The sequence below is a fragment of the Alosa sapidissima genome, chromosome 5 (assembly GCF_018492685.1).
Source record: "Alosa sapidissima isolate fAloSap1 chromosome 5, fAloSap1.pri, whole genome shotgun sequence".
In the NCBI taxonomy this organism is placed as follows: domain Eukaryota; kingdom Metazoa; phylum Chordata; class Actinopteri; order Clupeiformes; family Clupeidae; genus Alosa; species Alosa sapidissima.
The window spans coordinates 6557222-6581525 of NC_055961.1; the positions used below are offsets into that span (position 1 = coordinate 6557222).

Genomic DNA, 24304 nt, shown 5'->3' on the forward strand with positions numbered 1-24304 from the left:
CTACAATTTAACTTATATTGTCTGTTGCTGTGTGTTTTTATGTCGCCAGAGTGCCAAAGATAAATTTCCAGTGTATGTACATTCAGTGGACAATAACGTTTTTATCTATCTATCTATCTATAGTGGTGATTAATAAATCAGAGGCGCTTGCAATGACTGAGGCAGGAACTGAGCCTGTGATTCTCTGTGCATAGTAAGGTATGGAAAGGTAAGAATTGTGACAAAGCAACAGGATACTGCAGATGGTGTAGCTTTAATCCAATACAGAGCATAGGTTCATGAAGCCAGCTGCTTCTGACTTTCTGTACATAGTTCTTATACCTTCTCATGTCGTCACTTGTTTGTGTGAACTCAGAATAGAAAATATCTCCTGTGTCGTCTTTAACCACATTAGGAAGTACATACAGTATGTGCCTAGGTATTTTCCTTCTAATGACCTCTGATTCTGCTGAACAGCCGCTGAGGATGACCATTCTCCCTAGGCCTCTATGCCCTGTATAGGTCTGTAATTGTCTTTACTGCATACCTTTGGCTAAACTTATCCCTGCTGTTTACCACATCACCCTCAGACAGTGTTCCCAATGTACAGAACATCTTTTGGTAAAACTACAGAATATCTTTTCATGAAACCACATAAAAACCCACGACACCATCATGCCCAAAAACCTCTGGCAAACAAGAGAAGTCATCCTCTAACCTAACCTGAACAACACAAGACCTGATGGTCTTCACCCTCTCTTGACCTGCATTCTCTGTCCCACAGGGGACTACCTGAATAGCACCATTTTGTAAGAGAGAGTTTGTCTCCCTTTGCAAAAGGGGAATTTCCTCGTGTGGGACTACAGACAATATTGTCGTCAAGGGCAGATGGTGAGCATCTGAGTGAGCAGCTTGGCCTGGTACCTCTGAAGCAGTGGCGCAGTGTTGATGGAGTATGATGGAGTACACTGAACCCTGCGAGTATGCAGAACCCTGCAAGTATGCAGAACCCTGCAAGTATGCCGAACCCTGCAAGTATGCTGAACCCTGCAAGTATGCTGAACCCTGCGAGTATGCAGAACCCTGCAAGTATGCTGAACCCTGCAAGTATGCTGAACCCTGCGAGTATGCAGAAAACCCTGCGAGTATGCTGAACCCTGCAAGTATGCTGAACCCTGCAAGTATGCTAAACCCTGCGAGTATGCTGAACCCTGTGAGTATGCAGAAAACCCTGCGAGTATGCAGAAAACCCTGCGAGTATGCTGAACCCTGCAAGTATGCTGAACCCTGCAAGTATGCTAAACCCTGCGAGTATGCTGAACCCTGTGAGTATGCAGAAAACCCTGCGAGTATGCTGAACCCTGTGAGTATGCAGAAAACCCTGCGAGTATGCTGAACCCTGCGAGTATGGAGAAAACCCTACGAGTATGCTAAACCCTACGAGTATGCTAAACCCTACGAGTATGCTGAACCCTGTGAGTAGCTCCACTTCTGCCTCACGTTTAGTTATCCTCGGCATCGTTACCGCACAAAACTCGTTTAGTTATCCTCGGCATCGTTACCGCACAAAACTCGTTTAGTTATCCTCGGCATCGTTACCGCACAAAACTCGTTTAGTTATCCTCGGCATCGTTACAGCACAAAACTCACAGGAGGGACTTCCAGTCAATCCTGCCTCTGCATGTTCTCTGCTCAGGCAAACAATGCATCGTCAGTGTCATTCTCCTTTCTCACTGTGCCTACATTCCAGGTACATCTGTCTCAACATGCTGAGAAAATTAAAAGAAGTTTAAGATAAAATACAGACCAAGTTCGCTCTACCGAGACCGTAAAAAGACCAAAGCGAACAGTTAACTCACATTAGCTAATCAGGCCATCAGTAGACTTGCTAAGAACTGGCAAGATGGCTACAATAGTGTTTTTTTTTTAAGGCTCAGTCATTTCAAATTGGTGTTAAAGTTTGGTTTTCACTTACAAGTTGAAGTTTAGGGTCTATAGAACAATTTGAGTCCGAGTGTCAAACACACAGATAAAAAATGGCCTCTGGGGGTGCCGTAAAATATATAAACTGCTACAACTTTTCATTAGATTATCCAATTTTAACATATGAGGTATGTATGGATTCAGAATTAAAAGGATAAACTGGTGTGCTAAGCATTTGGTTACCAGATTTAAAACACACTTTAAAATAAACACACTTCTAGCCCATGGACAGCAAAATTGTGCTTTTTTTAAGGGTGTAAATCCAAGGAACTTTGATTTGTCCATAAACCTCACATTGCTGGTATTATAGCATAGGGTTTGGTGCCAAAAAGCAAAGATATTCTACAAGGTAGTGTGCAAAAGTGGAAAAATTATAATGTCCGCAACACTGCTTATGATTATTTAATGCACAACAGGCAATGTTTCGACCCTACTGGGTCTTCTTCAGGCAAAAGTGGACCACATAAACAATACAACATTATAAAACATTTTTAGGCTGATGATTGATCTCTTTAACAAGAAATTGTGCCTAAAATTCTCGAAATTGTCCGCTTAAAAAAATAATACTTCAATATCAATACTATCAATTCATGCCTATTAGTGTGCTTGAGTATAGGCCTAGCCTGCTCTGTCAGTTCTTGTCTACGCCCATTCAGAGTACAAAGTGCAGAGATCTCTGTTAAATCAAGTTTAATAGACTTTTACATAGCTAGTACCAGCTGAAGTCTGTAAGGCTGTAAGTGTGAAGAAAAGAAAGGGTAAGATAGACAAACAGACAGGTGAGTGTGAGTGTGTGTGTGTGTGTGTACTGTATGTGTAAGAGAGTGAAAGAGAAAGAGAGACACTACCAGTGACAGTTGGCTGTTGATAGCTGGCAGTGATAGAATTTAGAATATCAAATAACCTGAAGCAATTAGTGCTCTGTTCTTCATGGTTGGTGATATTAGTGACCTTCTAGCCTTTTACATTTGAGCAAGCACATTTTCATAGTTAATGGTGGCACAGTCTAGTTAGGTTTTATTCTGAGGTGTGTATTTCTGTTAGTCAGGTAATGGCACACATATTCTAAAAGAAACAGATTTTGGGCTATGTATCCAGTGGCAGATATGTGTGGACTGGTGAATGACCCATCACTAGAGACATATGCCAAATTTCTTGTATTTATCCATGAGAGAGTATGGAGATGGTGATCACGGATCAGCCAATGATTACATTGTTACAGTGCATTTATTTTACAACAGAACAAAGCAGTTTGGCACAGGAACTGCAACAAATCCACCTGTAACAGTGAGCATCTGCAGCATGCTAAGATTTGCTACTAGAAATCATGTGAACCAGGCAGGACTCAGAAAAGACGTGGTAGACCATCTTCTGAACCTGCAGCAACACCTGCAACTGCATCAAGTCCATCTAGAGGGACTTTGTACACTTGTTCAGCAGCAGCTGCTGCAAATCATAGATAAGTGCTTCTTCTGTCAGAAGCAGACAAAAGAGCGTCTTCATGAGGTATCCTCTTTCAATGCAGGTAACCAACCAAGAGATATAAGTAATATTTTGAAGTCAATGACTTTTAACAGGTAGCCAGTGTAAAGATGCTAGGATAGGGGAAATATGTTCATATTTTGTATGTGTGTGAGCAGCTGCATTTTGTATAAGCTGTAAGCTCTTTAGACAGGTAACATTACAGCCAGCGTAATAGCATTGCAATAGCATTGCAATAGTCTATCCTTGAGGTGACAAAAGCATGGATTAATTTCTCGGCATATGGTAAGGATAAGGACTTCCTTATCTTTGAAATGTTCCTTAAATGGTAAAATTAAGTTTTGGTGATCTGTTTGTGATTATTTAGTGCTAGGTCCTGGTCAATTATAACTCCTAGGTTTTTAACACTTGTGGATGAGGTCAGTGGAAGATCACTATATGTAGCCTGTGATGTGGATAGGATATCCCTCATCTTTTTAGAACCTAAAACCATGACTTCTGTTTTATCTGAGCAGGAAATTATTTGTCATCCATGTCTTTATATCTCTTATACATGTGTCAAGTTTGGCTAACGGAGTTAATTCATCAGGTTTTATGGAGAGGTATAGTTATGCATCATCTGCTAAACAACAGGGGCCCCAGTACTGAGCCTTGAGGCACTCCATATTTTACCATAATCTGAGTAGATGGTTTATTATGGACCTGTAAATTTGTTGACGGTTAGGAAGGTATGATCTAAACCAAGCGAGTGTTGAGTCTTTGATGCCTGTCAAATTTTCAAGCTTGACTGTTATCGTATCTGTTATCTGTCATAGTTATTGTAGAGTGGAGTATTGGAATAAATGTTAGCCCTATGGTCTTCTGTGTTAGCCTCTTTGTTCCTCATATATTATTATTTTATTATTATTATTATTATTGATTTACTTTCTTCCAGATATAAAGTTCTTTTGTGATTTCTTTTGTGAATAAAATTATGGCTTGATTGAAAAAAGTTGGTACTCATGATCCAAATTCATAAACTCGAAGTTGGGTGCTTAATATCACATCGGCTTTATGCAGCCATATTTGTGTATGGGTATCCTAGGTATCTTTGTGCTTCAGGGATATTCTGAACAACGATCTTAAATCGAGTTGAGTGATTATCCAGGCTTTATTTACAATAACTTTAAAAATGATGTTTCATTGCAACTTTGAGGGCATTTCCACCCTTTATCTAAAAAAAAAACACAATTTTGCTGTCCATGGGCTAAAAGTGTGTTTATTATAAAGTGTGTTTTTAATCTGGTAACCAAATGCTTAGCTCACCAGTTTCTCATTTTAATCCTGAATCCATACATACCTCATATGTTATATTTGGTTAAACTAGTCAAAAATTGTAGCAGTTTAAATATTTTGCAGCGCCCCCTAGAGGCTATTTTGTTATCTGTGTGTTTGACACTCGGACTCAAATTGTTCTATAGACCCTTCACTTCAACTTAGAAGTGAAAATAAAACTTTAACACCAATTTGAAATGACTGAGAAAAATTACACATACATACGACCCCACTACAACCTTGGTAATTAACTTCCAAAGTTTGCTCCAACTCGTGGCAGAAGTTAAGCAACGAATGTCTCGAAACTGAGAGAGAAAAAGGCCGTAAAAAATAATTGGGTGAAAAGTTCACTTCAGAATGATCACTTCAGTAAGCAAAGTATGGCATCAGTCATGACTATGGGTCGGGCTTCCCATGTGTTAGACTCTGTCACAGCGACATTCTGAATGCAGCTCAGGAGAGGTGTATGAGGATGTGGGGCACTTAGGCCCTGTCCCCATCTCAGCTTGTTTGTTGAGGTGAACTTCATGAAAGATGCGTCTTAGGCTTAATATTATAATAAATTAGGAGATGTAAACGGAACAGTTCTAAAAAAACACCACTGCTCAAAGTCATCTCCTCCTAGACTACGGAAAAGCGGCCTTTTTATCCCAAACAGACAAGCCTCCACCAGGTGTTTCCCAAGTCCAAGGGAATGTTGCGTCTGAGGGAAACGAAACATAAAAACAAGCCGAGAGAGCACACTCTTCATACCAGGACTCTAATCTGGCCAACTACGCATATGACAATGTTATAAGAACTGTCCCTCATATAGGAGCCAAACCCATGATAAACCTGAGGGATTACCATACTTTAAGAAATGTTGTAGTTAAGAATCTGGTGTAACAGTTCCATGTTTATTGTGTTTTATTTTATTTTTTTCAAACCTAACATTCAACCCCACAAACATATGTATACCCACTCAGTAACAGACAATAAAGCCCTAATCAGTCATTTAGCAGTGCTTGTGTATGAACTAATTCTAGATCATGAGGTGTTTTGGAGCATTGGTGAGTGCAACAGAAACCTAATGTCTTTAATAGTATTTTCCCTGGAAAGGTGCTCTAAGTGATGTTGGGTAACCTCACTTCTGTTGACATTCAAGCAAAACAGAGAGCTAGCTCGCTACTCCCCCCATTTCCGTCCCGTGTAATTGATACTCTCCTAAACATGCATCTTGTTGGCGATTGGCTGGAACAGTTTGTTATGTTTTTATGGTCCAGGCTGGACCAAAGTTTTTGTTGTCGTTTTTGGAGCCTGGGCTGTCCACAGAGACCGTGTTTTTTTACAGTGTATTCAGGGCACAGGCAGCTAGCGGATGGTGAAGTGATGTTTGCTGTATGTGATGTTTTACTTTAGAAACCGCATAACTCACTTAGAGCACCTTTAAATATCACATCACTTAGAGCACCTTTAAATATCGTTTGTTTCATTCACAATGATCAATTTATATTACATAACATTACATTACATTAGGCTGACACATTTTTAACCAAAGCGACTCAATTTCAATTCAATGTCACAATTTTTGCCAATGTGTAACAATTATGTATCACCTACAAACAGAATAACACTTAAATTCTGGTGTCATTTATGAAGAAATGTCACACTTATTCATATTAACATCCAATTATTAGCATGAAATCCTACAACTATAGCAAATTGCAGACTCAATAATAAAACCCTATATAATCAGTCTTTGATATGATAACTGCCAAGTCATTTTTGGCTGAGGACAAATAAAGTGAAATATATATATATTACTTTGAGAATGCTATGATTTACAAATCATGTCAACCCTATATTGAGAATAGTTCTAAGACATCATATCAGCTGTTGAAGGAGAGAAATGTAGCTATGTCATGGAAAATATAAGCACATTTGGAATTATACGTCTCAAAAAAGTTGGGACTATGACAAAAAAGGCTGGTAAAGTGGTGTAATGATAAAGACAACATAATTTTAAATTATACATCATAAAATCTGTAATTCTACAACAGAATAACATTTTGTGTCTTCAGGCATACATTTCTAATAGCATTTGTGAAGACATAATAAAATATAGTCGCAAACGGCAGTAGCGGGCCCGAGCACCTGCGGTCCGCAACACATGGTATTTCGGAATGCAACAATGCCCTCACATGTGGTGCATGCGTCAAATGCACGTATCTGATTTGTGTGCTATTTGTTTTTGCACGTTTTATACACCGGAAACACTTACTCACTTCCTGTTGGATGTGATGTTTTACACCAATGATATTCACTAGGTGGCGCTATACACAAATATGTGGGGTACAATGATGTGCTTCCAAGTAACCAATTTATGACATACATTTCCTGATATGGTGTGCAACAGCTGACAAAAACTCCGTCAGCCTACCCACTGGGGTGGGGGGGGCATGACCCCCCTCCCCTTATATTCATCTTAGGGAGGTCCATATCCCTACCAACTCTTGTGTGTGTGGGTGAAACTATTTGCTGACCACAAGACTCAATTACATAAGGGGGCGCTATGGAGTCCCTGGGACACTTGGGGCCAAATCTCTGTCCCAGACTAGGGGAGATATGAGGGATGATATGGTTGCCAAATTTCATGATTTGATGCCAGTGGGAACCATTTTGACACATTTTGTGTTTATTCAGCGAAATATTTAAATTTATTGTGTCACCATTTCGACACATTTCAACATCAACAATCCCTTCTCTAATTATCATCAACAACATCTTGACATCATGTATTCTAATTTTGATATGGTTCTGATGAACCACCTAGGAAAAGTGTGTCAAAATGTATCATGTGCCAATAAAACAAAATAGACAGTTGTTACGTGTGTATGTATATGTCTGTGTGTGTATGCGCAAGTGAGCGTGTGTTTCTGTGCGTGTGAAATCATACCCTGCTATTTGCCTGTGTGTGTGTGTGTGTGTGTGTGTGTCTGGTGCCCCCTCCTGGAGGAGTGAGGTCGTGGCTGGGACTGCTGAGGGCCTGTGCAGGTTTCATCTTCTGAGGGCATGTGCTCCTTACAAACCTTTGAGAGATCCCTCCACCACCCTACAGGCACTCCATGTCCTAACTGCACGTGATGCAGGCGAGTGTTAGCAACAAAATCGTCTTGAATACATTGTTTTCAATTGAAAAAAAGTGGACGTGACTCATGTCAATGCAGCGCAATGTTCTGAGCAGAACTTTTGTGGAACGCGCCATTTGTTTCTTTTTCTGTCACTCATGCTGTCCTGCTATTTTGAAGGAGAAGTATGATGCAATAGAACTGCATGTATGATGGATTGAGTGTGGACAGAGAGCACTCAATGCTACGCCATAGTCGGATGCTTGTATGCAGTTAGAATAAGATGACAGACTTTAGGGCCCCAGCGGCCACCAGCAGCTTTCTCCACAGCTGTTCAATAGACCTCTGAAGTTTGCCTACAAAAAAGCTACCATTTTTGTCCATACAAGGAGATCCGGTGTCTTGAGATTTTTCCAAACGTTTTCCTCTACACACTTTTGTCCTCTGCCTTCGAGTGGATACTGTGATCTCCGGTAGGTCAATACGACACACTTTGATTTTTGCTACCTCAGAGCTAACTTGCAATGCAACTTACCATAGGTAGTTAGCTTTAATTAACACCCGGATCTCCTTATATGAGCAAAGATGGCAGCTTTGGGTGCTTTTTGTAGATGAAATTCAAAGGTCTATGGGACATGCCGCTGCGAGGTGACCTATGACCTTTGACAGACACTTGGTGCTAGGGGACACTGGATTGATAATCACTTTCCAAAATGACTTGGTAACCAGCCAATTTAAAGTAAAAACATAGTACCATTTGTTATGGTTATGGTTGTGGTTACACTTGTTGCACTGACCCTACACTGTGGAAAGCTCTAAAGCTCCTGGCACCAATATCACTGATGCTAAATGGCTGACGCCAAGCCTCTGAAACCTGATCCTGGACTTAAGGAACATTAGAACACCAGTGACATTTCCCAAGTTTTCTGCATAGAGGCACATAAACACTAATTATTAAGTGTGTGTGTATTTTGGAAGAAGCAGGTGTTTAGGGATGGTGCTGTAGGCCTTGTTATTATTATGGGATATAACTTACATCCTCCCAAAGCAGCTTGTCTGCATTTGACCTCACTCAGACTGTACTCAACAGATGGAATTAAATTAAGTAAAGCTGCCCATGTATCACCAAACTACAATAAAGTCATAATTCAGCCACATCATAACACAAAGTTTGCAATTTGACATCAAACCATGGAATACATTTTTTTTTCATTTGATTTTTTTTTTGTATAACTTACATTATTGTGTGACGAAGGAAGAATTGTGATTTATTTCTCCTTTATGCTTAATTTACCTATTTAAATGTTAAAATAAAATAAAGTTGTATGTTGTAAGTTGTAATAAATCAAGATATCCTCACAGGCCCGGTACAGAGTGGCTGTGGCATGTCCAAAGCTGACAGCAGACTTGCCTGTTCTGCTCCTGGGGCTTTGGGAAGTCTGGAATGACCCCATCTGCTTAAAGCCAGAACACATTTAGGCCATCAAGGGTTTTAGAATTATACTTTATTTTCAAACAAGATACCAAATACGCACCAGAGGAATCAGCTCTGATAGTGTAACATCAAGCAGAGTGAAACAGTTTGAGTGTATAGATGTGTAATGCTGTGTTCTGTGTACACTGTGAAGCGCTTTGAGTGTTGAGAAAAGCGCTATATAAATGTAACGTGTTGTTGTTGTTGTTGTTGTTGGAATGCTGTGTTCTGTGTACACTGTGTAATGATGTGCTTCAGTGCACTTCTTGTTGTTTGGGCATGTTAAACTACACCACACTCAGAGAAGAGGGAGGTTGTCATGTGGGTAACTACTTGAGTAAGAGTGTTAAGTTCATGTGCAGAGGAACAAAGAAAGCCCTGTAGGCCATCATGCAGAGAGACACTTCTAATCTAAACGATAAATCACACGTCTAAATGATAGGATTGTTGAACTAAAGAATAACTTCAGTGGTAAACTAATCTCCAAATATTCCTCTGAGAGACACATCAGTGGCCATCAAGCTATATAACTTTTCCCCCTCTTTGCTGCAGTGGTGTGGCTGAAGGATGTGATTTACCTTTTTTTTACTTCTTTTACTTTTATGTGTGTTTGTTTACATGCACAGGACGGTGCTGTTGTGACAGTCAAATTTCCTTCGGGATGAATAAAGTATATCGCTTATCTTATCAGCCAACATTTTGATATTTACTAGAATTGTATTTTTAATATGCGAGTACTCCAATGTTCCCTATATACTCAAATAGCCAGAATTCAAAACAGAGGCAGCAATATGACACGCATGATTTCCATAACAGTTGCTCAGTAACATTCTCATCTCAGTGTGCAGTTACAGAGGGCTTGACCTTTTGGGTTCCACACCTGACGTAGTAGAGGAATAAGGGCCGAACAGCATCGTCTCTCAGGCCGTAGATCAGGGGGCTCAGGCAACGAGGCAGAATGAGAACAAAGAGATAATTCAGGTAGCGCAGGTCCATGAACAGACGACTGCTGCTGGTCATAGCCAGGGCTCTCTCTATAGTTCCATACAGAAATGAGTTCAGGCACAGGCCCAGCTGGATGAGGTGCAGCAGGAGCGTCCTGTGCGCTTTCTTAGCCGACTCTTTATCACTGGAGGCAGAACGAGCCACAAGCATCACACTGATGTAGGTGAAGACGATGATCACCGTCACAATCACAAAATAGAAGCCGTTGAAGCCCTGAAACACGTCCGCCTGCCACGGGGCCATGAAGATGCGCTCGCGCGTGCAGAACATGCGCTCGCTGAAGAAACGGCCGTCTCTGGCTACCGCGTACAGGATGTCGATCACCACGTTCACGCCCCCGAGGAACCATATGAGCAGGATGGCGACGGCGGTGGTGGCGGGCGTGGCGATGGTCGCGTGGCGCAGCGGGAAGCAGATGGCCACGTAGCGCTCGAGCGACATGAGCGCCAGGTTGAGCGGCGCGTTGAAGAAGGTCGAGCTGGACACAAAGAGCGCCACCGAGCAGGCGGCCTTGTGCACCTGCACGTAGGACATGGACAGGATGTAGAGCAGCGAGGTGGACACCAGCTGGACGGAGTCGTTGCAGAGCATGTGGGAGAAGAGGACGTAGCGCGGCGTCTCGCGGAACACCGGCTTGCGGCTCAGCGTGAACAGCAGCAGGCAGTTGACCCAGACGAAGAGCGTCGACATGACGATGGACACCACCAGCTTGGTCAGTGGGCCCTCGTTCAGCTGGACCTGGAACATCTGCTGGTGAACAAAGAGAGCCTGCTGGGAGGACGAGTTTGCGTCCGCCATCACCACACAATATGGATATCACCACACAATATGGATATCACCACACAATATGGATATCAACACACAATATGGATATCCCTGGTGATATCACCACACAATATGGATATACTGTAAAAACTAATACAACAGACAAGGTCAGGACAAAAACCAAGACATATATCAGGACGAATACCAAGACAAATATCAAGACAAATACCTAGACAAATATCAGGACAAATAAGACGGCAAATATCAAGACAAATATAAATACAAAAATGGTTCCAAATGTATAAAACTATTTTAAAAGAAATATTGCACAGAAACTAGGTTACACATCAAATTATCAAACTACAAATGTGATATAAACAAACATAACATATTAAATGTACTGAAACCTGTGAAGCTGTATTACTTCCTCAAAGTACAACATTAGGAGGACCACAGTTATTCAGTAAGCATAAGCATGTAATATAAATATCAACAAGCTAACGTTCACAATTAGACACAATGCATTAAAATGTGACGCTGGTATTCAAAGATGCTCCACTATAATGAGGTTATTTAGAGCATACGGAGTACAACTATATCAGTTCTGTTACTTCAACACACACAACTGACAAAATGACAGTTGTTTAAATTAAACAAAAACAAACTGAGACAGAAGTAGAGTGTGTTGACACCAATCTGTGTCTCGGTATGATTTCCAGTTCAGAGTTCAGCGACGTGTGTTACAGCTATGTGCCAATGAGAATCCTAAGTGTCTGTTCAGAGATCAATCATTACTCCCATCTGGAAGAAGACACTGACCTGCCAGGTCATCTGTGAGATTGAGACCCCACTGCCTGGGTTTTATGGGATGGATGTCACCATAGCAATCCTTTGAGGGTGGGTAGGGTGTGTCTTGTGATGGTTTCTCTGCACTCAGTCTTTCCCTTACCTTTTTATTTTCCTGTATCTCTCTATCTCTCCTTTCCTGCATCTCTCTCTCTCTCTTTTCCTGCTTATGTCTGCCTGGTCTGTTTCTCGTTCTGCTTCACATATTGTGCAACTGTTCCACAGTACACACATGATCAGCATTAAGCATGTGTGGTCGGTATATTGGAGTCTAAGTTTACTTAAAGGAACCATATGTAAGACATGTATTTCAATTAATCATAAAATGGCCCTGATATGTCACTAGACATTAAGAAATCATGTTCATTTCAGATACTAATATTACTGACAACAGTTAGTCCGGCCAGGATATTGCCATTTAAAAAGTGAAGTTGCAGCCCTCAACTGATGTTGATGTTGTGTTTTGTCATGTCATGTTGTGTTTTGGCCTGATGCGCCACCCTATCTACTAATCACAAAGTCAGTAGTGTTTTGGCATCCGGGTTGGCAACCTCGAGTCAGGGGGGAGGGGGAGGGGATACACCGCTCTACAGTAATTTGAAAGTGATTGCAGTACCAGTTTTGGCCACAATCTTACATATGGTTCCTTTAAATCTGTTGATATGTTTGTCCTTCCAGAGTTCACTGTTTAACCAGAGGGTCATGTGGCCACAACTCTCCTCATCTTTTCCTCTCCCTCTTTCCATTTCTCCTTCTCCCAATTGGGCCTGTCTTACTTACTTTATGCCCGTCTCACTCTTACCTCAGGCCTGTCTCACTCTTACTTACTTTATGCCCGTCTCACTCTTACCTCAGGCCTGTCTCACTCTTACTTACTTTAGGCCCGTCTCACTCTTACCTCAGGCCTGTCTCACTCTTACTTTAGGCCTGTCTCACTCTTACTTACCTCAGGCCTGTCTCACTCTTACTTACCTCAGGCCTGTCTCACTCTTACTTTAGGCCTGTCTCACTCTTACTTACCTCAGGCCTGTCTCACTCTTACTTTAGGCCTGTCTCACTCTTACTTACTATATAGCCTTATGTTACTTATTATAGCCCTATGCCACAGGTTTTAGGTTACAGAGGGCTCCCATCCGATGCCTTTTTAACATATTTTGATTAATGAAAATAGTTCACTTTCTCAAAGTCTGTTAATGTTCATACTGAAGTGACCTGAAAAGGATTTTGTTAGATAGATAGATAGGTACTTTATTGATCCCCATGGGGAAATTCAAGTTTTGTTTGGCCTCACAATGTAAACATTAAAAAATGAAGGCGTGGACCAGCTGTAGAGTTATGCTGTCATAAAGATATCTGCCCACCAGAGGCCAGTATTGAGTGAGGATTCAATCATCTCTGCTCCTGCCCAGATTTTCGTACAAACTCATCTCATCAGCTTTGTTTTGCCCACGCTTTGTTAGTTCACATTACATATATTTGTGTTTTGGCATTACTTCATTGATTGTATTTCTACATATACACCACAATGTCTTCCTAGTCTGACTATTATGTTGTTGTTGTTTTTTTTTTCAGTTTTGTGATTGTTATTTGTGACACAGGAAATGTTAAATGTTTCCAAAGTTTAAATAAAAGGTACATCTGGCATGCCTATCTGGCTGTTTTCTGACATTGACTTCTCTGTTGCTAGCCATTTCATATCGGGGATTTTCCTGAATGCTACGCCTACTATATGTACAATTCTGACTGCATGTCTGACATTGACCTACAGTAACCTTTCTTTTCAACATATTAATATAACCTACTTACTGACAATCCGAGAGCTGGGCGTCCATCTTGCCTGAGTTCCAGGGCCAAGGAGCTGACCCACAAAGGCCAAGGGCAAAAAGGCACTAGTCAGTGCCTCAGAAATCTCAATCTGGAAAAGGTTCCCAAAGACTGATGATTGGATGAAATGAAAGTACAGAAAATAGTATAAGAATATGGTGTAAGTAGCCCCAACTGTGTGTGTTTCTCTTTTCCTTTCATAAGTCAACTGTATCTGCTTCATGATTTTTTTGTCTCAGTTGAAAATAGCACTGATATGCATCTCTATTGGTGAATCAAATAGAAAACCACAGAGCATATAACCACTTCAACCCTGAAATCAAATACTGTGTCAAGAAATTACCTCAGACTCCTGACTTGGACCTGGGTAATGGAAACATGTATGGGATAGGATACTGTCGCTTGTTCCACAGATTGTTTTTATCCATTTTATGTAAGTTATGTAAGTCTTTTCCCCTTTTTGTGGCAGATTTTAGTTTCAGTGGAAATACCCCAGACTGTGCTTCTATTCTGTTTTGGGGTATCAAATAGACAACCATTCAGACCCTAACATTGAATACTGAGGTAGGCCTACACATTGAGGAACAGTGTAATCAGCTGTGTTTGCGAGGTGATGGATTAGATTATGTCACCATTTGGCCACTGGTGCATTCTAGGAAATTGGCCATTGGTGCATTCTGGTATCAGAGGTATCATTATCAACTCTGGAGTCATTCCAGCTCTCCCGCCCCCCCCCCCCCCCCCCCCCGCACCACCACCACCACACACACACACACACACACACCACCATCTCCCAGGCCCGGCGACTCGAGTCTCTATCTCTGGAAAACAAGCCACTGGTGACTGGCTGAGGCACAGAGGACGCGTCCCACACAAACAAAGTGCTAATCGCCCCTTTAAAAGTCACTCTTGTTTTTCCAGCCGCCATGCTCTCCTGATGCTGAGGGTCATGAATCATAGATGAGCCTAGTCTGTCACTGCTGCTGTTACTGTGTTTTCCAGGTCCATCGGCGATGTTTACACACTACTGAATGCTCATTAAAACACATTACTGAGGCCTCCATAGCTAGCCTAGAGGAAGGAGGTGTGGAGATTTGGGTAAAAAATATGGGGTTCTCTTTCATGACAAAGGAACTATGTACCCAAATTACAGTGTATGAATGTAAACACTAAAATCAGCAGAGGCCTTGTGGAGAGTGTCTGTCAGTGGACGACGCGTTTACCCGGGACGATCGGTTTACCCATTGTGACGTTGCTAAATCCTACTCAGCTGAACGTTCAAAGGGGTCCTTAAGCTTTGAGCGATCACGTCCTTGTTGTCGTACCACGCTTTGACACGTTAATGATGACTGCATGGCACTGGTGAGGACACACCGCAGTGATGGAGAGGGATACAGGAAGTCCCCTCCAGAGGAGCATTAATACAGAAACACATCAGTGATGGAAAGGGACACAGGAAGTCCCCTCCAGAGGAGCATTAATACAGAAACACAGCAGTGATGGAGAGGGATACAGGAAGTGATGGAGAGGGATACAGGAAGTCCCCTCCAGAGGAGCATTAATACAGAAACGGACAAACGGCACCATCCTCAGAGTTGACACTGTTCTGACAAACTGCTAGCCTAGAAATCTAGACGCGCCCCTAGCGGCAGCAAATGTAATGGGGCTGGGCTAGTCTAGCAACTCTCCGTTGGCTTGTGAGCTCCAGAAATCGAAACTTAATCAGGCCAATGAAATCGTGTATAGAGTCGTTAGGTGGGCTTAACATAATGATTGATGGCAGAGTTGCAACGGTTTGGCTTGAATTCCCTACTACTTGAAAACAAATAAGATGGATGTTGCTGCTGGCGAACAGTGTGACACGAGTTAAGCTTTTATTAAGTTGGCAAACGTTTGAACTAGCCAACTAGCTCCGCTGGTGGGAAAAGCATTGGACTCATAGCGCTGCCGCTGTCCTATTGCGTGCAGAGGGAATTTGAAAGACAACTGATTATCCCGCCCCTCGGACTGAGCACTGCGAACGGTGAGTGCCCAGACCCTACATTTTAATGTGGGTCTGGCTCGTCAGGCTAACAAACTGCACCATCCTCAGAGTTTACACTCCTCTGACACTGTGACAACAGACTGACAGTTTCACTTGCACTCACACACACCCTAAACGACACACTCACATCTACACCCTATACGACACAATCACACACACTATACAACACACTGACACACACCCTATACGACACACTCACATCCATGCCTGTAATCAGTAGTCCGGCAATCCAGAGCCTTTTGATCAAACGAAAAGACTACCAACATTTGAGCACAGGGGCATCCAGGGGATGACCTCTCATATGCAGACAGCCGGAGCCCCACTGCTGCATTTGGCCCCTGGAGGCCTCCAAAAGGGCTGAAAAAATGTGTTTGATCAAACATTCAAAAGTACCACCTCAAACCAATCTGATATGAACAGACAGATCAAACAGAGTGCTGAATGGCCCCTGCCAGACAAATTATCCGGTAACAGGTAAGGCAGACCACGGTATAAAGGTGTGTATCTTGACCACATCGCTATAGGCTACCATTTGATGGAAAGGCTCTGGGCTGCCGGACTACAGTAGTAATATCTGTGAAACCAGCAGGCAGGGCTATTATATTTCATTTATTATATATTATTTATGGATTATATATATATGGGGGAGATTTGGGGAGGGTGGGGGTCAAAACAATGAATAGGGCTGAGTGAAATTCTTTTTACCCCATAATCAGAACATGTGATTGCTAAATGTCACAAAAAAATCATGCTCTTTCTGACCATCATCAACAGACAAGTCAATACATTCCCTTCTGAAACAACACAACAGTCAGAGGCGTATCAAGCTTTTTAAAAGTGTGGGGGTTGTGGGATAGGAAAATGAAACAATCTGGCCAAATTATAAATAACTCCCTACAGGGACATTGTAAGTATTTTCTGAGAGGGGTGCGGACTATATTGGTGTCCGGGAGTTTCTCCCCCGAAAAAAATGTGAAATTCTGATTGCTAAACACACCATTTTAATGCAGTTTGGGAGGGACAGAAGAAGCAGCGCCTCTCATATGTGTGGCTCATGTGACATGTAGGCCTACATGATCTACCTGCTATCACTTCACTATTTGACACTACCCTACATGGAGACATATCTCATGTTATAAATCAAGAAATCATTTCAGAAATTATGTTTTGTACATATGGGTTAGCAAGCTACAATAAATTGCCTAACAGACAGCAGCCTAATTTCGAGGTATCACTAATACCTATTACATAAATGTAAAGGACACAGAATAGTGACAGAACTGTAAGCCCAAATTCAAAAACGTTTGAAGTCTACCCAAACATATGCAAAGGGAATATAAATAAATTGTGTTGCATATAGCCAGCTTAATTAATGTCAATTTAAAGATTATGGTTAGCAGTTTCTATGCTTTTTCCATTGAAAGTTACAGGAAGCCACGTTGTTGTTTAAACTATTGTTGCTTCTAGCCCACGTTACCTCCAGTTTCACTTGCTGCAGGGACGCACACATTGCATGAGCGCTCATAAGCGTTCTATTTGAGTTCTACATGATGGAAATCTTAGTTCTCAGATGTAGAACTCAAATGTGTCTTAACGCCGCTGTTTGTAAGATCAAAATAAGATGTTCTAAATGGAACGTGATTGTATTTACATTAAGATCTCCAGTAGATGTAGCACTACGACACATTGACAGTGAAATGCCGCCGACATTTGTAAAATCAGATTAAATAAGACGTTCTAAATGGAACGCAATGTAATTAAGCTGTTCAGATCTTTTCCAAGGTCTTGGAGACGTATGTGCGCTGACTGGGCTATGCCTATAACCTAGTTGATGACACGCACCCCCGCTTTCACTTTGACTCCCTGCATTTCTACATTGTGACAAAAACTGTCAGTCAGACAGTGAATTTTGGTTTACTAAATTAGCATAATGCGGTAACAATTATCATTTCAATTCTACCTGAAATCTGCTCACTGCAGACGTTATAATGCAGACCCAAGCAGCAGCACAGTCTTGAAAGACGCACACTTTGAATTTGATCAGAGCGGCTCTGGTTCTTCACTGGCTAACTTGATTGGCTGGATGACCGTTCAATCAAATCAACATCAAATCAAGACCTATGTGTCTCTCTGTGTGCGTTATGGTAGATACGGTTCCAACTCTTTACGGGAGCTTTATTTCCATATTTTACTTTCATTTTAATCTGACAAAAAGTGTGGGGGATAGAATAGTGTTCCAGCAAAAGTGCGCACGTTATAACACCCACATCCCCCACGCTTGCTACGCGCCTGACAACAGTGCACAATTACCTCAGACATCTTGATCCCACCATTGTAACTAATACACGGTAACCGTTTGAGAAACATGTGAAGGTTAGGGTTTGGGTGGTTACCTATTTGGAAGTGTGCACCACCTAGCAATCTTTAAACTGTCAACACCAGACACATGTTGATGCAAAGTTACTTATAATTGAGTATGGCTTGTAGCTGCCAAAAAAGAAGGCTACTAACATTCACAACAGTCCAGTTCATTACTTCCAGTAGTCTCTCAGTAACAATGGTAACATCAGGGTCCAGTGGAATCCCAGACTCACAATGTAAACAATCCAAAATAAAGGTGTGGACCAGCTGTAGAGTAGTGCTGTCACAAAACTATCTGATCACCAGAGACCAGTATTTAGTGCGGATTCGGTCATCTCTGCTTGCTTTCCCTTACAAAAATGTAATGTTTGCCGAAGATTTGCAGCAAACTTGTGGGTGATTTGTAGGAAACAAATGAGTTCACTAGAAAATATCTCCAGAAGTTTGCCAGTGTTAGCCACTAGAGGCAAACTTCCAGCAAAGTTCTGCAACAATGAGAAGTTGCAAATGTGGGGTGGGTACTGATTGACAGTCACACTTACATTGAAAAAGTTCCACACCTTCTCCATCCATACAGTTTCATGAAAATTCTGAATATAGCAGAAACTTTCCATAGGAAGTTAAGTTGGGGAATTTTAAAAATATTCCAAATTGGAAACTTTCATGGAATTAAAGGAAATTATGGGAATTAATGGGAATTTACGGGAATGTTTGGTAATTCCTACTGTTTCACATACAGACATTAACATTTTGTTTCGTAATAAGCAATAGCAAAATTCGTATTTTTGCTTAGCTTAACATACAAAGATGACTAACATGCTAGCAGGAATCCCATTCTCTGCCTATGGTTTACTAGCGTGCTAAGCTAGCAACACTGAAACCACTGAACTGCCCAAGATACACCACGCCACTCAACAACAAAATCCAATTGATTGGAACATTTACTGACAATCAGTTTGTTCAGTCAGAATCCCAGAAAATGGTAAAATAAATAAAAATATAATGACAACATACCACCCCAACCAAACCAAACCTAGATTAAATGATATTGTCAAGCTTAATCAGACAGATTAATCGTCCCATTACAGTTTATGCAAAATGACGTAGACCCATTTGAATGAGGACAAAAGTGACGACAAGCCCATAACTGGGCAACTCTGTTTGCAAACTTCCCCCAGTTTCACACCAGTTATTCACACATGAGGTGACATTTTCACTGGAAATTTATTTTCCCCATGCACATGAACGCATCATAGGTTTACTTTATGTCTAGTAGCCTATGCAGATTGCTGTGTGCATGGGATTGACATATATGCAGGGTAGAAATTTGACTGAAATTGCATTAAATCAGGTTGTTTTAACTAATATTAGACTGCAAGATGGGGTTTTGTCCACTACATTTAAGTTCCCTGTTATAGACTAACTTGCCATATTAAAAATTCCCAGTTTATTCCGATTAATTCCCGTTTACTCCCGTTAATTTCCGTATATTCCCGTTAATTCCCATGGAAAGTTTCCAACTTTGAAAATTCCCGGAATTTTGCAACCCTAATGGCATTCACTCTTTTATTTTCAAAAAAGAGATGAGACACATACACATAGGTTGGCACAGTCTACCTAATGTGTGTCATTGTGAGAAGTGCAATACTGTATCTGTTGTATCATACCTGCAATATTGAGAACTTTCATGTAGCTTTATCAATCGAGATTGGGCACAGGCTAAAGGCAGGAGGGTCAAATGGCCTTTTTACTGAGGTCTTTACCATGTGATTGTCAATCTGTTGTCCCTGATTGTTGACAGTTGTTGTATGTGGAAGTGTAGCCTTTAATTAAATTATGTGCAAGTATATATACACTCTTTTGATCCCGTGAGGGAAATTGATGACAATTCGCCCTGCATGTCTGGCGAAAACCCTTGACAGAAGATGCAAAGAAAAGGAAAAGAGCTTCAGACCGAGTGAGGGCTCGCACACGTATCAACACGTACAGACATTAGGTGGAGCTTCATAGAGAAAAAGCATCACGCTTGCCTGGTGTGCCTTTAAGACCTAAAATAAAACCCATCTCTAAAATAGGCACTGCATTCTGAGTTTTTCAGTCTAATGTAAAATAGCTTCATGGCTCATTTTTTTCTCTAATTAGAGATTAAAAGATCTACATATAAGTTTTAAAATGAATTATTGTGCAGCCTCTGAAGGTGAATTCTTCTTGCGAGTAGCATATTTTAATGTGCGGTTTGATTGTCATTGTGCGATCACGTTAATTATGAGAGCACTGTTATACAGTATAGTGTTTACATTTCCGCTCCTCACTTTTACTGGGTTGATGCCACCTAAAATCTCACGTTTATAATTTCTGGCTAGGCCTACATCCTTAAAGTAGCCTGTTTTTTTGTTTGTTTGTTTGTTTTTTATTTAGCCTGGGGTAGTCGCCTGCTGAAAATTTAAAAGAATAGTGGTCAGATGGATTTAGAGGATTTTCGCCTCTGAAGTATTCACATGTAATATGAGGAAGGCCTCTCTAGTGATCCATCTCCATCTCAATCTCTTTCAGAAACACTTGGTGCCAGCTTTAGTCATGCCTTATATGGTAGGCTAATCTGATAATCTGAAAACTCCTGGGCTCTGAATGCATTCCTCTGCATTCCTCTGCGATGTTCACAAATATATAGCCTGTCCTCCTATGACCTGTGGTTCATAATAATAATGATAATAATAATTATATAAAATGCATTTATACACTTTTCAAGCACAGAACACAAAGTGCTTTACATACAAACAAGAAACCAAACAATAGTAATAATAATAATACAAATAATAACTCTAACTGCAAACGATTGATCACCACTAGTTGGAAGTTGTATAGTCTGATTATCATGAGCATCTGTCAAACTGCCTGGAAAATAAAATATATAAATATCTCTGTCAGGATATGGGCAACATCGACCTTCTTGTAGTCATCTGCTGTCTTGGTCACCCAAGGATGTCCTCAAGGACATGGTGGCAACGCCAGGGAAGGGTGCCCCTTCGTACATAGCACTGCAGTGGTCTGCATGCTTTCACACTAACCTGGGACCTGCCTGGGCACGCATGCAGTTTCACTTTCTACTTGAGTAGCCTATAAATGGGGAAACAGGAAGCTGTGGCAGGACCACTCGTACAGAGTATGCTCTTGATGCTTACTACCTGACTTCACCTCTTCACTGCTGTAAGTCATACTTTTATTTTTTATTCTAAAACTGATAGATCTGGTCCTTGATTGTTATTGGCTGAATCGTGTTCGATGCAGCATAAACTTACATCTTGACTGGATTTCGTTCTGTATTACTGCGCTACCATAACTTGATACAGAAGTTAAAGTAGCTGCGTCTCGACGTTGCTTATCAACCATTCAGATAGGGGAAATGTATTTGGGGCAGCCATGGCCTTTTGGTTAGGGCTTCGGACTTGCGACCGGAGGGTTGCCGGTTTGAACCCCGACCAGCAGGAAGCGGCTGAAGTGCCCTTGAGCAAGGCACCTAACCCCTCACTGCTCCCTGAGCGCCGTTGTAATGTAGCAGGCATCGGGATTAGTGTGTGCTTCACCTCACTGTGTGTTCACTGTGTGCTGAGTGTGTCTCACTAATTCACGGATTGGGATAAATGCAGAGACCAAGTTTAGGCAATCCGCTAGCACGTCGTGCCTAACAATGCCCCTTAGCTGTTGTAGAATCAGTGTAACCTACGGCCTCTCGGGGCTTATTGCTTAACTATCTCTCCATCAGGAGATGCCAGGGAGTTTATAAATTCATTGTAATGTAATTCTGGTTCTTTATCTTTTTCTCTCTCTGTATTTTCATGGGTCGCAGTGATACATCATGGGCGGGGCACTAACACATCGCCAGTGCACCATTGAAATTAGCAACCAGAGCAACTACACCCTGACTGACCCAAGGTGCCTACATATTATTGATTGTTGTCACAGTGTGAAATTTAAATCATGATTTTCTGTAGATACTGTAGATTCACTTTAGTCAGATGAGAAGATTGATGTCAGTGTTGGAATGTATTTTTATCATTTGACCTTTCCTTTGGTTTCCCCCAGGCTTTGTGCCAAAATAATTGATTGTATTTTATAACTGAAATATTTGTATTATTATTTCTCTGACCAGACAGTATATCTTCAGTGGACAGTGTGACACTCCTTTGCCATCAGCACTTCGTCCCTCTGAAGAAGGCAGCGCTCTGTATGCCAAATCTTCTATCTCAGTCTGTGGGTCTGTCAGAGTCTTCACCTACAATCTGGTGAATGAATCGACAAAGCAAACTATGAACAAAATAGCCGTCATGTTCTCTAATCCCTATGACTTTACCTATTACTCTAACTGGTTTGGAGTGGGAATCTTTTGCAGCGACACAAGCTGTGACTGTAATCTTTACAATAAAATGTACAGTGGTGCCCAACAAGGCTTTATCAGAGGTAGAGCCAATGGCCCTAGCCTGATTTACAAGAAAGATGATATTACCATTACATCCACAATGACAGACTCTAACCAGCCGGTCCTGAAAGTTGAAGTACACAGCACTAAATTGGATGAATAACAAAACCACAATGTAGCTTTACTGCATGTGCTCCATTTATTGTGATATTGACATGTCCTCACCTTTATCTTATGCGTCAGGTGTGTGTGTGTGTGTGTGTGTGTGTGTGTGTGTGTGTGTGTGTGTGTGTGTGTGTGTGTGTGTGTGTGTGTGTGTGTGTGTGTGTGTGTGTGTGTGTGTGTGTGTGTGGTACACCCGGATGGGGGGTAAAATGCAGAGAACAAATTTCCTCACAGGACAACCCTACTTCCAAACTTCCCAATGCCTCATTTTACAGAAAGTACTCATAGAACAAGTTAACAACTGCTAATAAAGTTTTGTTTTTCTAAAGAAAGGTGAGCACAAACATTAAAACACAAAATACCATGGTGTTAAACTGCTTGAATATCTCTATCTCTTTTAGAAACACTTGGTGCCAGCTTTATTCATGCCATGTTAATCTGATCATCTGATAACTCCTGGGCTCTGAATGCATTCCTCTACGATGTTTACAAAGATATGATGGTTCATTATCATGAGCATCTGTCAAACTGCCTGCTACTGGAAGAAACTGGAATCCATGCATTTCCACTGAATTATTTTTGGAATCTGATCCCTTATCATACCTGTTCATTCTTACTCGTTGCTCGACTTATCATGACTAAATTCAAGATGGCTGCAAACGCTAAACTTCGTGAAGATACTGTCTGTATAAATCGTCTTGTAAGTAAACTACCAGTGCTTTTTCAAAGTTCTCAATGTCTCGTTTTAAATGTTTTGGAGTGCAGGGGACAAGCCGAGATGGGCTATGAGACATACGTTCACACTCGGTATCATGTTTCAATACACTTTAGGTCAATATCACACCGGAATTCTCCTTTAAAGGAATTCTCTCAACAATTCTAGGAAAATTTAAAAAAGGTAGAGTACAGTAAGAATAAGTGCATCAGTGAGTGCTGTTTTTAAACAGTCGAGTGACAGTTCTAGTCAGGTGGTAAGTGCTAGGATCAGCAAGACTAGTTGTAAGTAGTGCTATGAGAGATGATGTTCTCTGAAGAGCTGGGTCTTCAGGAGTTTTTTGAAGATGGAGAGGGATGTCCCTGCCCTTGTAGGAACTGGCAGTGCGTTCCACCAACGAGGAACAACAGATAGATAGATAGAAGCATTATTTTATGTCATTACATAAAATACAGAGTATCAACAACAACGAAATTCAAGTTGCCACTCTTGGTCAGTGCTTTTTTTAAAAGAGCAATAAATAGTTCACAAATAAATAGGTAAATATACAGAAAAACATCCCCTATATGCTCCGCCCTCTCTCTTACCCTCACACACACACTCTCATCCACCCAGCCCCAAACGCGCATTTACACATTTACACACAAAAATACGCTCCAAACCCTCCCAGGCAGAACACCCTCCAGCACACATGAGTAAAATAGCCGCAGCCTAATAGCAAGAAAAGTGCCAAGTGCATAGGTGCACAGAATGCAGTATTGTCCAGAGTGTTATATCCGTGATATTATAATAATGAAGAAACGGAGGCCGTGTGCAGGTTAGG

The 24304-nt window shown here is 41.3% G+C and overlaps 1 protein-coding gene and 2 long non-coding RNA genes across 4 annotated transcripts; 2 read left to right on the plus strand and 1 right to left on the minus strand.

The window, feature by feature from the left end:
• Window positions 1-61: 61 nt before the first annotated feature.
• LOC121709243 lies at window positions 62-19255 on the plus strand. Its single transcript, XR_006031878.1, has 3 exons — window positions 62-72; window positions 5616-5622; window positions 18785-19255. It is a non-coding gene; the product is annotated as an uncharacterized LOC121709243 (long non-coding RNA).
• Window positions 9419-13956, minus strand: LOC121709230 (odorant receptor 131-2-like). Of its 2 annotated transcripts, XM_042092453.1 has the most exons (2): window positions 13762-13956; window positions 9419-11094 (listed from the first exon to the last, which is right to left on the minus strand). In XM_042092453.1, the coding sequence occupies exon 2, from the start codon at window positions 11089-11091 to the stop codon at window positions 10177-10179; it is 915 nt and encodes a 304-aa protein (XP_041948387.1). In that variant the 5' UTR covers window positions 11092-11094; window positions 13762-13956; the 3' UTR covers window positions 9419-10176. The 2 variants fall into 2 exon arrangements, with proteins under 2 accessions (XP_041948387.1, XP_041948386.1); XM_042092452.1 differs by lacking the exon at window positions 13762-13956 and having other exon boundaries at window positions 9419-11142.
• A 2032-nt stretch (window positions 19256-21287) lies between the features above and the next one.
• LOC121709236 lies at window positions 21288-22785 on the plus strand. Its single transcript, XR_006031871.1, has 3 exons — window positions 21288-21391; window positions 22032-22117; window positions 22335-22785. It is a non-coding gene; the product is annotated as an uncharacterized LOC121709236 (long non-coding RNA).
• The last annotated feature ends 1519 nt before the right edge of the window (window positions 22786-24304 follow it).

Bases quoted from the DNA above. Each gene is read 5' to 3' on its own strand.
- LOC121709230 (XM_042092452.1), bottom strand. From the start codon at position 11,142: ATGGCGGACGCAAACTCGTCCTCCCAGCAGGCTCTCTTTGTTCACCAG.